General features: G+C 45.7%; 1 protein-coding gene and 1 pseudogene across 2 annotated transcripts; one reads left to right on the top strand and one right to left on the bottom strand.

The window, feature by feature from the left end:
- Positions 1–234: 234 nt before the first annotated feature.
- On the top strand, positions 235–5,418 carry LOC110330179 (cytochrome P450 2J2-like). The gene is made up of 6 exons (XM_021210140.1): positions 235–241; positions 538–711; positions 1,260–1,401; positions 2,075–2,262; positions 4,865–5,006; positions 5,107–5,418. The coding sequence occupies exons 2-6, from the start codon at positions 547–549 to the stop codon at positions 5,310–5,312; spliced, it is 843 nt and encodes a 280-aa protein (XP_021065799.1). The 5' UTR covers positions 235–241; positions 538–546; the 3' UTR covers positions 5,313–5,418.
- Positions 5,419–10,400: 4,982 nt separating this feature from the next.
- On the bottom strand, positions 10,401–11,771 carry LOC110329916 (annotated as a pseudogene). Its single transcript, XR_002380932.2, has one exon. The product of XR_002380932.2 is annotated as a syntaxin-7 pseudogene (transcript).
- Positions 11,772–12,541: the final 770 nt, after the last annotated feature.

Raw genomic sequence — 12,541 nt, 5'->3', positions numbered from 1 at the left:
TGGTGGTGTCTGAACCTGGATGAATCCTGAGACAGAGCCTTCTGTGCCTCCTCATACTCGGCCCTTCCCTCTCCTCACAGGGAGAGCCTTCGATCCTCGGGTCCCTATCATCCGATCCACAACAAGAGTTATCGGGACCCTGGTGTTTGGCCATCACTCCCTCTCTGAGGAGCCCATCTTCTCGGAACTAATTCAAGCCATCAACATTGGCCTAGCTTTTGCCAGCACTACATGGCGCCGGGTAATTGCCTCTTGGGGAGGCTGGTGTGTAGGCCATGGGAATACCTGGATCCAACTCTGACAGGAGCCTCCATCAGGGGTTGGCTGGAATGGTAAAAAGGCAGGAGTTGTGGCTGGGTCTGATTCTGGATTTCTTAGGCTCATATTTCTGTCTACAATGGGCTCTTCACACAAAAGGCAGCCCTGAGCTTCTTAAATCAGACGCCCAGTCTATTTTGGGGCCCCTGGTATAGTGCTCAGCTGTCACACTCAGGACTGGTGCCGGAGTAAGCCCTGAGGGGGACATTCTCTCCACAGCTGTATGACATGTTTCCCTGGGCCCTCCGCCACCTCTCAGGACCCCACCAGAAGATATTTCAGTACCACGAGGCTGTGAGGGGCTTCATCCGTCACGAAATCATCAGGCACAAGCTCAGAACAGCTGAGGCCCCCAAGGATTTCATCAACTGCTACCTGTCACAAATCACCAAGGTTAGTCTGGTGCACTCATTTCTCAGCCATGAGCCGCTTCACATGCTTGCCTCATTCTGCAAACTTTGGGGCTAAGAAAGGGTCTTTCCAGGCCAGAGCTAGATGGTAGCCTACAGATGGTAGGCTAGAAGAGGGTATAGATGAGGAGGATAGAGTTCCATAGCCATCCCCGATGGGCCAATCCATCCTGGGACTCAGGCCCTCCCCTATGGGCCTCACACTCAAGAAAGCTCTGATCCTACAAGTCTTGAGACAAATCAGACCTTAGGAAGACACCAGGTCTGTGCTGCAAGAAACCCATAGAGGGCTGGAGAGATGGCTCAGCGGTTAAGAGCACTGACTGCTCTTCTAGAGGTCCCAAGTTTGATTCCCAGCAACCACATGGTGGCTCACAACCACTTGTAATGAGATCTGGTCCCCTATTCTGGTGTGTCTGAAGACAGCTACAGCGTATGCATGTACATTAAATAAGTAAATATTTAAAAAAAGAAGAAGAAGAAGAAAGAAACCCTTAGAGCCAGAGCTGTTCCTTCCCTCACCGTCACCAGGCCATCGATGACCCTGTCTCTACATTCAGTGAGGAGAACCTGATCCAAGTGGTGATCGACCTGTTTCTGGGAGGCACAGACACCACAGCCACCACACTGCACTGGGCACTCATATACCTGGTCCATCACAAAGCCATCCAGGGTAGGGGACGCTCAGTTATACTTCTCCTATGCCTAACTTCTCCAGTCTGTTAGTCCCAAGTTCTATGGGCACGGGGGAGGACCTGCTCTCATCTCTGTGGCTCAGGGATCAGTGGCAGACTTGAGTCAGACAGGAGGGATTTCAGCTCCCAGCCTGTGACTTGCTACAATGACCTTTGGAAATCATTCTACCTCTCAGAACTGGTGGCCAGGGAGGCGTGGCTTCACTCACTCATCAGTGACTCCCCACCTACTAAGTGTCAGGCCCTGTGGTAATGATAAGATCACAGTTGTGGGGAACAAAAGTATCTGGAGTTCTCAAAGGACCAAACTGGCTGCAACCAGCTCTGTGAGGGCAAAAGTCCCTTCTCTGTAGAGCCTTCATTTTCTCATATGACAGATGAAGACAGTAGACCCTCTAGACTCTTGGTTGTGAGACTCACATCCAGGCCTTTTCCTTCTCATAACCTCTCTCTCCAGGGGTGAACCTTACACAGAAGCAAATTCTCTCTCTTGTGAAACTGTTGGTGGTGGGGTGGAGGTATGACCTAGGGCTGTGAACTTTAGTGGCTGTCTCTAGGTGGGAAACTGGATAGCAGTGTGTAGTGGGGAGGGGTGTGGGGGGAGGCTGGGCCACAGGTATCTTCCCAAGAGCCTCACTGAGCTATCTGCAGAGAGTGTGCAGCAGGAGCTGGATGAGGTGCTAGGAACTGCACAGACCATCTGCTATGAGGATCGAGAGCGACTGCCCTACACTCGTGCTGTCCTCCACGAGGTACAGCGCCTTAGCAGCGTTGTAGCCGTGGGCGCTGTACGCCAGTGTGTGACTTCCACCTGGATGCATGGTTATTCTGTGCCCAAGGTAAGTACCCTGAAATAGGCCCATGCCAGAGCCAGCACCGCAGAAAGCACTCTTCCCAGCCCAGGCACTTGCTACCAATTCTGTCAGCCTGGCAGCTGTCATTCAGTCATTCAGTCATTCAGTCATTCAGTCACCTGTGACATTTGGGCAGTGGTTATGACAGAATACAGCCACTGATTGATAACCTCAAAGATTCCTGTGTTTGAGAGGTGTTTTAAGAAACTTCTTTTCAGTGTTTATTGTCCACACATATTTCATGTAGCTCTACCATGTGCAGGGAGGGCCCTAGGTTTAATACCCAGTAATACACGAGTAAACCAACAAATACACGTTAAGCTAGAAGTACATCCCACAGCTCAGGAAGTACAGGCAGAAACATCAGCTCAAGGTCATTTTCAGCCACATAGTCAAGGCCAGGCAGGACTATATGAGATTCTATCTCAAAAACCAAAACTAGGGGCTGGAGAGATGGTTCAGTGGTTAAGAGTGCTTGATCGTCACCAAAGGTAAGTCAAGGCAGCAGGAGCTGGAGAGAACTGGTACATTCTATCTACAGTCAGGAGCAGAGAGTGGTAGAGCACATGTAAGTGGATGCATGTTAGTGCCCAGCCTGCTTTCTCCAGTCTTACCCAGGCCAAGGAAGTGATGCTGTCCTTATCTATCATGGGCAGGCCTTACCACCTCAAAATAATCCCCACAGCCAAGCTCAAGGCCCATCTCCCAGGTGAGACCAGATTTTGTTAAGTCAATACCATTTTAGCAACTGAGGGACAGTAACAGCAATGGACTCACCACAATGAATCCCCTTCAAGCTGTCTCTGCTCAGGTATTCTCCACATTGGTGAAACTCAAGCTACCATTTCCTGGGGACGAGCTAGAATAGAGTCCCCAGGAGTCAGATGGTTCTGTAATCTGGGGGAAAGGCATGTTTAGCTTTTATGAATGACTATGGGGTGTTCTGAATCTGCACCACGAACTAAGATCAGTCTGTGCTTCCCAAGGTACCAGATGTCATTGGAATGGCATGAGCAACTATAGCCTCTTTGCAAATGTCTCTTTATCTGAAGGGGATTATTAAGAATTATTGAGCCGGGCCTGGTGGCGCAGGCCTTTAATCCCAGCACTCGGGAGGCAGAGGCAGGCGGATTTCTGAGTTCGAGGCCAGCCTGGTCTACCAAGTGAGTACCAGGACAGCCAGAGCTATACAGAGAAACCCTGTCTCGAAAAACCAAAAAAAAAAAAAGAATTATTGAGTTGGCCCAGAGAGAGAACTTAGCTGTTAAAGGCTAAGGCTCACAGTCAAAGGAACAAGAATTGATTTGGCCGAGGGATGGCTTAGTGGTAGAGCACATGCTTTCTACATGTAAGTGAAGCCCTGGGTTTATCCCCAACACCACAAAAAGTGGCAGGNGGGGCTGTCACAATGCATGTGGCTATTAATCTCAGGCCAAGACCCAGGGAAATTCTCTGCACTGTAATGGGAAAATGTGTAGCTTGCTCAGGCACTAGCAGAAACACGTGCGTTCTCTATGTAAAGCTCTGTGACCAGATCTGGGTGTCTTACGGGTCTAAGTGGCTGCAGCTTCAGCCTAGGTGGTGTAGCACCCTCAGCAATGGCACACACCTACTAGAAGCCTTTGGGTCAGCTTCTCTTCTGCATTCTTTAGTTTATGTTTGGGTGCAGACTTCACAAACTCTTCAGAATTTTTTTGTTTTGCTTTGGATTTAAACTTAAAACCCTCTTTCTTGAAACCAAGAATTCTGCACTCAGTCTCTTTGACGGCATGGGATATTTGGCCCAATTCTATGGAATTGTTAAATAACCCATAGGGTAGGAATCCTGAAGTCCTGGACACCAGAATCCTGAGGCTGAGTGTCCTAAGACCTAGGACTATAACTAATCTTTATTCTTTGCTTGTGCCTTTTTACTGCCCCCTTCTCGCCCTCCCACCTTCTTTCCCTCCTTCCTATCCCGGGACTGCAGGGTTAAATTCAGGCCCTTGCATGATAGGCAAGTGCTAGGCCACTGAGCTCTACTCCTGGCTGCTAACAGTGTTTCTCTTTAGCTCTCCGTCCACATGGAAAAGAGCACAGTTTATGTGGGGTAAAGCCTTTGGCCCCTCCTAGTCCTATTTGCTCAGTGTGACTTTCTTTCTAGTCACTCATTCACTTCACTTGTGAGATGGAGTGGATGCTAGGGATGGAGCTATAGGGTAGGGAAGAGTTAGGAGTAGGGCTGTGGTTAGTGGGAAGGTGAGGACAGAGTTCATGGTCTCTTTTCCCCACTACTAACCAGTCATGTGTCCACCTCTGGCTCTACATTTTCTGCCTTTCCAATGCTTGATCTTTCTTTCCCCCTTTCTTTAGCCCCTTCCCCCATCTCCATTCTTCCCTTCCCCCATCGTGGGCTGCCTTCATTCTAGAGGTATGAAACTCAGCTCCTTAATGGGTGTGAGTGTGGAGGGAGGGCCACTGAGGATCTCCCTGGGTCCTGGGCACTCCTGCCACCCAAACTCACATACTGGAGTTGCTTTAGCCCTAGGCCAAGGCTGGGTACTGGGCAGTCTGAGCCTCCTCAAGCTACTTCAGCTCTTCTCTGCAGGGAACCATCATCTTGCCCAATCTGGCCTCTGTGCTGTATGACCCTGAGTGCTGGGAGACCCCTCATCAGTTCAACCCTGGCCACTTCCTAGACAAGGATGGAAACTTTGTGGCCAATGAGGCCTTCCTGCCCTTCTCTGCAGGTATCAGGAACAGTGCTGGACCCTGGAATGGTATATGCAGGAAGGTTACTGGGACAGACACAGTCCCCTGTTTTCCTTTGACCTTTCCCTCTGCTTCCAGGGCATCGGGTGTGTCCTGGGGAGCAGCTTGCCCGAATGGAGCTCTTCCTGATGTTTGCCACCCTCCTCAGAACCTTTCAGTTTCAACTACCAGAAGGGAGCCAGGGCCTCAGGCTGGACTATGTCTTTGGTGGCACACTGCAGCCTCAGCCCCAGAAGATTTGCGCAGTGCTTCGCCAGAGCAGCCTCAGCCCCGGGGAGCCCTAGGCCTGCCTCTGCAGTCCCCCAACACACGAGGTTTCCATCTGTCAGCCCTCAGAATCAAGAACTAGGGAGAAATGGGTTTCTCCTAGCTCAGCTGCCCCAGTTCTCACACTAGCTCTGAGGGTAATCCTGGAAAATGGACATAGCAAGATCTTGCAACAGTAGCTAAATGGGTTTGAGTGGTTTCTTTCTTAGAGTAGGATAATTATGCTTTGGCAGAGGAGGATTTTTATAACATTTGATAAAGTTTGACTTTGAATCAGTTCACATGGTTCATTTGGGGGGAAATCAAATGTCACAATGCAGTAGCCAAGTAAATTAAAGGGAAATGTTTTCCCATAATATTATAAACAGTAGTGCATGCAAATGCTGGGGACTGGTAACTGGTGGGGTGGGGTGGGGCGGGGATAGGGGTGAGGATGGGGGTGGGGGTGGGAGTGAGGGTGGGAGTAGGTGCACACCATTTTCTGTCCCCTCGCTGCCATCTTCAGACCAGAAGAAGTACCTAAATCTGTTATCTAGATAACTATTGCCATAACATTTCCCATCGAGTGGGTCTACTTCCTCTAAAATAGTTGCAATGATTTGAAATATCGTGCCTCCAAAAGAAATCTTATTAAAAAGAGAATCTTTTGTATTAAGTGGAAATTAAAATAAAAATGAGAAGCCACCATATACCTGCTAAATTCCTAAAAATCAAACCCTGACACTCCTAAGAACTAGTTGCACAGAACCAAGAGCTTTCACACCCCACTGGTGACGGTTAGAGCGTTCACACCCCACTGGTGATGGTTAGAGCATTCATACCCCACTGGTGATGGTTAGAGCATTTACTTCTGCTGGTGACTGCTTAGAGCGTTAACTTTTGCTGGTGACTATATCATCACCACAAATGATAAAATGGTGGAAAGAATTTGGCTGTTTTTTTGTAAAATTAGATATTGCACCACAACCCCAGCCATCTTAGCATTTTCTTCCAGAGAAACTGAATATATGCTTGGATGAATGTGAATTGTTTGATTCAATTTTATACTACTTTTTAAAAGAGTAAAACAGATAAGTAATTTTTTTAAATGAAAGATACGTGGTTGCTAAGGCTTAGGAATAGGGCTGCCTATTAGAAAATTCATGAGTGGGGGCTGGAAAGATAAATCGGTGGTTAAAGACTTCTTACAGGGAAAGTCGGTGCAGCGTCTTCTCCATCTTGGTTTGTTTGTTTTGCTGAGGCCATTTCAGGTTTAACTAGAATTTGGTCTCTTTGATAGAGAATCCCATGGAAACTTACCAAACTATGTTCTAGGAACCTGGAGAACAAGATTCCCTAGCTTATCTTAGTTTCTGATAAAACTGCCTGCGTGTGAAGAACCCTTTCCAGCTAACTGCTTATCTTAGCTTCTGTTAAACTGCTATTTCTGCAAATTATCATGATGTGGTTTTTGCCTTCAAACACTCATGCTGTGGACACTTGGAGCTACACCTGGGTCTCTGAGTACCCGAGTGTATTCCCATTCAGCTGAAATAAAAATTTTCAATGGTCTCTCAACTGTGACCTCCGGTCGACTCTCCGTAACAACTGCTTTTCCCAGAGAACCTAGGTTTAATTCCCAGAACCCACATGGTGGCTCAAAACCATCTGTAACTTTAGTTCCAGGGACTCTGATATCCTTTTCTGACCTCCTTGGGCACCATGGTACACATGCACACACACATACAGGCAAAACAATATACATAAAATAAAAACATAAAAATGGTTTTTAAATGAGGGAGCTTTCTAGGGTGATTGAAATTTCTCATTGACTGTGGTGATGGATGCATAACTGTATATATTTGACAAGACTCATACAACTAACTCCACAATTAAAGATTTCATACATACACACACACACACACACACACACACACACACACACACACAGAGTCTTCCCTCTCCCCATATATGAACATTATATATATATATATATATATATATATATATATATATATATATATATANTATATATATATATATATATATATATATATATATACATATACACACACAATAAATAAGAAATAAAAGAGAAATAAGAAATCTAAAAGATTTCCATTGATATAAAGTGCTGTGGTTGGGCTAGAGAGATAGATGGCTTAGTGGTTAAGAGCACTGTCTGTACTTCCAGAGGTCCTGAGTTCAATTCCCAGCAACCACATGGTGGCTCACAACCATCTGTAATGAGGTCTGATGCCCTCTTCTGGTGTGTCTGAAGACAGCTACATTGTACTCGTATACATAAAATAAATAAATCTTTAAAAAATAATAAAAATAAAGTGCTGTGGCCAGTACCACTATGATGCTAGCATCACCTGTGCCTGCTTTCCAGAGACCATCAGGTTAGCATTCTGGGCTATTGATCTGCTTTCCTAGGAGGGGCGAGGGGGAGCCATGGGACCCTCCATTCTCTGGCCACTCCTCCCAGCAGTCTGGACTGGCAAGCCTTTTTGTCTTCCACAGTTTCTCCTGAGAAACCTGTGGTATTGAAGGGGCTCCCTTTATCTGTGACTGTCACTTCTCCTGTGCAGCTTTAAATATACTTCCCCTGTTCTGTATATTTAGGGTTTTAGCTAAAGTGTGGCCTGGGGAGAGGCTTCACAGCCTCATGTTCACGGTCCACGTGGGTGGCTGTGACTCCCCTAGATTGGAAGAGCTTTGTGATACACTTTAAAAATATTTTCTATTCTTTTTAGTATGGAAATTTTCCCATTTTGTAGGTTTTGCCTTTTTGCAGCATCTCATCTATCTGTGATGTTGTGTTCTTACATTCTTATCTGTTTATCTTTGTTATTGAATGCTACCATCCCTTGCCTTGCCTTCAAACCCTGATATTCTGCCCTTCTCTTGATATATTCTATTGGTGGAGTTTTGTGAAGTCTTTTATTTGATGTATTAAAGTTTTCATTTCCAATACTTCAGTCTGTTTTCCTTCAGTATTCCCTCTTTAAAAAGTTCTTTATTCATTGACAATTTCATACCTGTGAACAGTGTATCTCAATTCTGTCCATCCCTAACTCCTACCTCCCACTCTCCCCAGAAGGCTCCTAAAACATGCCCTTCTTACCCACCTGTCTTCTCCTTTTTCCATGGTTTGTTTTGCTCTTGTAACCCACTTAGTGCTGCCTGTTGGAAAGTTGGACAATGCTGTGGATATGATCTGAGGCAGTAATCATAGCTGAGGTTGAGAGGCCACATCTTTTAAACTCAGACTTCATTTTATAGAACCTGACCTAAGTTTGAACTCAGGTAAACTGACAGGCTGGTACCTAGCATTAGTTTCCAAGTTGCCCCCCAACAAAACTTGAGCCTAACTCCAGGCTCTAGGCTAATCCCCAACAAGACCAGCGTTTCCAGGTTACACCCTCAACAAGGCCAGTGTCTGCAGGTTATTCCCCCAACAAACCTGCACCCCAGGTTACAAGCCCACCCTTTGCCTAACAACCACCAATGCAAAGGGGAGCAGAAGTTAAGTTTATGATATGACTCCCAGCACCAGCCAATTATGTTAAAGGTCACAGCAGCTTTCCAATTAGATGCTTGCACACATAATCCCTGCTTGCTATTTACTATAAAGCCTTGCCCCATAGGCATCTAAGGCTCCCCCACCACCAAAACCATCCTGTGTGATGGCAGTGCATTGGGGGGAGGGCAAGCTAGCTCGAGGAGAACAAAGACCCTGCTGTGAGTGGCATCAGATTGGCTCCTGTCTGTTTTGGGGGGATCACTAACATTTCCTTGGCACAGCAAGGTGAATTCATGACTGTACCATCCACAACATGATCAGGAGGCAGCATTTATGAGCATTCCTCTCCTGTATTTCTCCTGTTCCTGCTTGTACAGTGTTCTCTAGGCTCTGGGCGGCAGATGAAGCTGTCCAAGCACTCAGCGGTCACTATGCTCAGGGCTTTGACTGTCCACGGCAGTAAGAAGCTTCTCTGGCCGAGGCTGAGGACTGCACCAATCTGTGGCTAGCAATTTAATATTTAGAAGGCATGTCCTCTTAGATAATGTGTCTATTTAGCAAGATGGCAGGAGTAGGTTCCCATCAGGGCTGATGACCTTGCAGCCACAGCATTAGATCATGTTTGTGGTACAGGCTTGCATTTCCTCCAATAGAGCAGGCCTCAAATCTAATGTGAAAGTCATTGGCTTTCCTCATAAACTTTCCATCACTATCGATCGGCCAGTGGGTAGGTCGCCATTACTCAGCACTCATCCTGAATAACAACTTAGATGACTTTCCTCCCCCACTGAATGTGCTGGCATTATGAAAGACAGCCAGCAGGAAAGAAGTCCCCAGGTCACTTCCAGCTTGATCTCTCTGTCCTGCAACCAAAATCGGTCTTCATCCTAGAATCTTACTATATAGTTATGGTGGGAAACAAAGAACAATGGTAATAGGCTATACTGGTTGTGGCACAGGGCTCCTAACTCAAAGGATGTAAACACACGGCACTGGGTTGTTCACTTAATATCTTATGTCTTTTGGGGGTACCTGTGTTCAAGCTCTTTTTAAAAATTATATATTTTAATTAGCTTTCAAGATAGTGGGTTTCTATAAGACTTTGAGCTGCTATTTTGCCGTGGTTTGTTTATTTTTTTATTTTTTTTTGTGACAATCTTATTATGTAGACCAGACTAGCTTCAAAGTTTCAGAGATCTGTTTGCCTCTATTTCTCAAATACTGGGATTAAAAACATGCACTACCATGCCTGGTTTGGTGTGTGTGTTCAGGAGCCAGAAGAGGGCATGAATCATTTGGAGCTGGAATTTCAGGAAGTTGTGAGTTACCCAACATGAGTGTTGGGAATTGAACTGGGGACTTCTGGAAATGAAGTTAGTATTCTTTTTTTTTTTTTTAGATTTATTTATTTATTACATGTAAGTACACTGTAGCTGTCTTCAGACACTCCAGAAGAGGGAGTCAGATCTTGTTATGGATGGTTATGAGCCACCATGTGGTTCCTGGGATTTGAACTCTTGACCTTTGGAGGAGCAGTCGGGTGCTCTTACCCACTGAGCCATCTCACCAGCCCTTTTTTTTTTTTTTTTTAAAGATTCACTGATTTTATTCAGAGATGATAAGAACAATCCAATAATGAAAGAGCAATGATGACCTGTACTGCTGTGGACCACAGCGGATAAAACATTCCACAGACAGGTATGTTAAGGGTTTCCTATNGAAAACANTTACTGGACAAATGAAATTTAAACTTGGGCTTTCTTTTTAAATAAGATAACGCAATCATGTTACACATGTTACACAGTTACAGAGGTGCAGGCAGAGTATACACGCCAATCAAATAATTCCCAAAACTCAGTCAAACAATATAAATAAATTATAAATGAGAGGCATACACAACGTGAGCAAAACCCAACAGTTGTTGAACTAAANAGCAGGGAAGCTGTGCCAGTAAGGATTTTTAGAAAAGCCTTGGGTATTAGAAAATATCAGACTGAATCCAAAAGAATCTCCCCTCCCCCTGGTAAAAATGGCAAAGTATGGAACCATCGTTTTACACAACAGCCTCACAGTAACGATAAGAGAACGTGAGCCCAAGAGTCTGCCTGCATCACTCAGACAGCATCATGCCATCGTCCACGCCCTCAGGGCTCAGCCTTTTAGTCCCCACACAATGAGACAGATGATCACAATTCCGATCACGAGGATAAAAATGATGATGCAGAGGGTTTTCCATGATTTGCGCTGATAATCTGCTGCTCTTGACAGCTGCTGGTTTGCCTGTTGAACGTGAACCTCCACACTTTCTACATTGGCTTCTATGCTGTCAATCACATCGCCTTGTTCATGAATCATCATCCCCAAGTCTTTAAATATCTCATTAATGTCCATAATATCAGCTTCCAGCTGCCTGATTGAAGACTCTCTCTCATGAATGAGTCGGAGGTCATCCTCTGTGATTTCTTCATCTTGGACCTGCACTTGAGGCTGTGTCTGGCTTTCCCAGGATACAAGATTCTTTTCTTTTGAGCTGTCTTCAGGAAAACCACCCGATACTCTGGAGCTGGCTTGCACTCGGGCAACAAACTCTTTCTCTCTCTCAGCAGCCTGCCTCTGGGCCTTCTGAAAGTTTGTCAGTGACGTGGTGAACTCTGCCACTAGCCGGTCTTTCTGTATCTTTCTCTGACGCTGTTCACTGGGGTTGGGGGGCAGAGAGCCAAACTCCTTAATGTACTTATCTGTTTCTTTCGCAAGTTGGTTAGTATACTGCTGCTTCTGCTGCAGCTGTTGCCTCAATTCCGGTGAATCTTGAGGTGTTCCAAGTTGATTCAGAGTCCTCTGTATTTCCACGGAGCACTGTGTGATCTTTTGGATGTTAGAGGAGATGCGTTTCGCCAGCTGGGCAGGGTCCCCACCGATTCCCGGAGTGTAAGACATGGCTGGTTGGCTGGCTGGCTGGCTGATTTCATCAGATGCAAGTAGGCTACCTGGATTTCTAGGAGTCACAGATTCAGAGGTTCAGTCCATTACCATCAAGGAGGGAGCATGGCAGCATCCCGGCAGGCATGGTGCAGGAGGAGCTGAGAGTTCTACATCTTCATCCAAAGGCTGCTAGTGGAAGACTTGAAGTTAGTATTCTTAACCCATTAGCCATTTCTCCAGGCTCCATTAAAAACAAAAACAAAAAACCCTTAATTAAGAAAAACCCAAAACATACACACACACAAAACAAAACAAAAAGCCGGGCAGTGGTGGCGCACACCTTTAATCCCAGCACTCAGGAGGCAGAGGCAGGCGGATTTCTGAGTTCGAGGCCAGCCTGGTCTACAGAGTGAGTTCCAGGACAGCCAGGGCTACACAGAGAAACCCTGTCTCAGAAAACAAAACAAAAGAAAAGAAAAGGAAAAGGAAAAAAGACTTTACTCCCAGTACTTAGGAGGCAGATGCAGGTGGTTCTCTGTGAGATTAAGGAGATTAAGGCCAGCCTCCTCTACAGAGTGAGTTCTAGGACAGCCTGGGCTACACAAGCAAAACCTTGTCTAAAAACAAAACAAACAAAAACAAACAAACAACAACAAAACCAAACCTAAAAAAAAAAAAAAAAACCCAAAACAAAACAAAACAAAACAAAAAAAAAACCACTGGTAGTACTTCATGAATGGGAATTAAAAAAGAAACCAAGTGGCTGGACTAGGTTGATACAGGAAAACTAAAGGAGGGAAAGTAAATAGGAGGGCA

Source organism: Mus pahari, chromosome 12, assembly GCF_900095145.1.
Source record: "Mus pahari chromosome 12, PAHARI_EIJ_v1.1, whole genome shotgun sequence".
Lineage (NCBI taxonomy): Eukaryota > Metazoa > Chordata > Mammalia > Rodentia > Muridae > Mus > Mus pahari.
This window is presented reverse-complemented; position numbering and strand designations above follow the sequence as displayed.

Coding starts and splice junctions, on each gene's coding strand:
- LOC110330179 (XM_021210140.1), top strand. CDS start 547: ATGTTTCCCTGGGCCCTCCGCCACCTCTCAGGACCCCACCAGAAGATA. Junction 712..1,259: donor ACCTGTCACAAATCACCAAG/GTTAGTCTGGTG, acceptor CACCGTCACCAG/GCCATCGATGACCCTGTCTC. Junction 2,263..4,864: donor ATGGTTATTCTGTGCCCAAG/GTAAGTACCCTG, acceptor TCTTCTCTGCAG/GGAACCATCATCTTGCCCAA.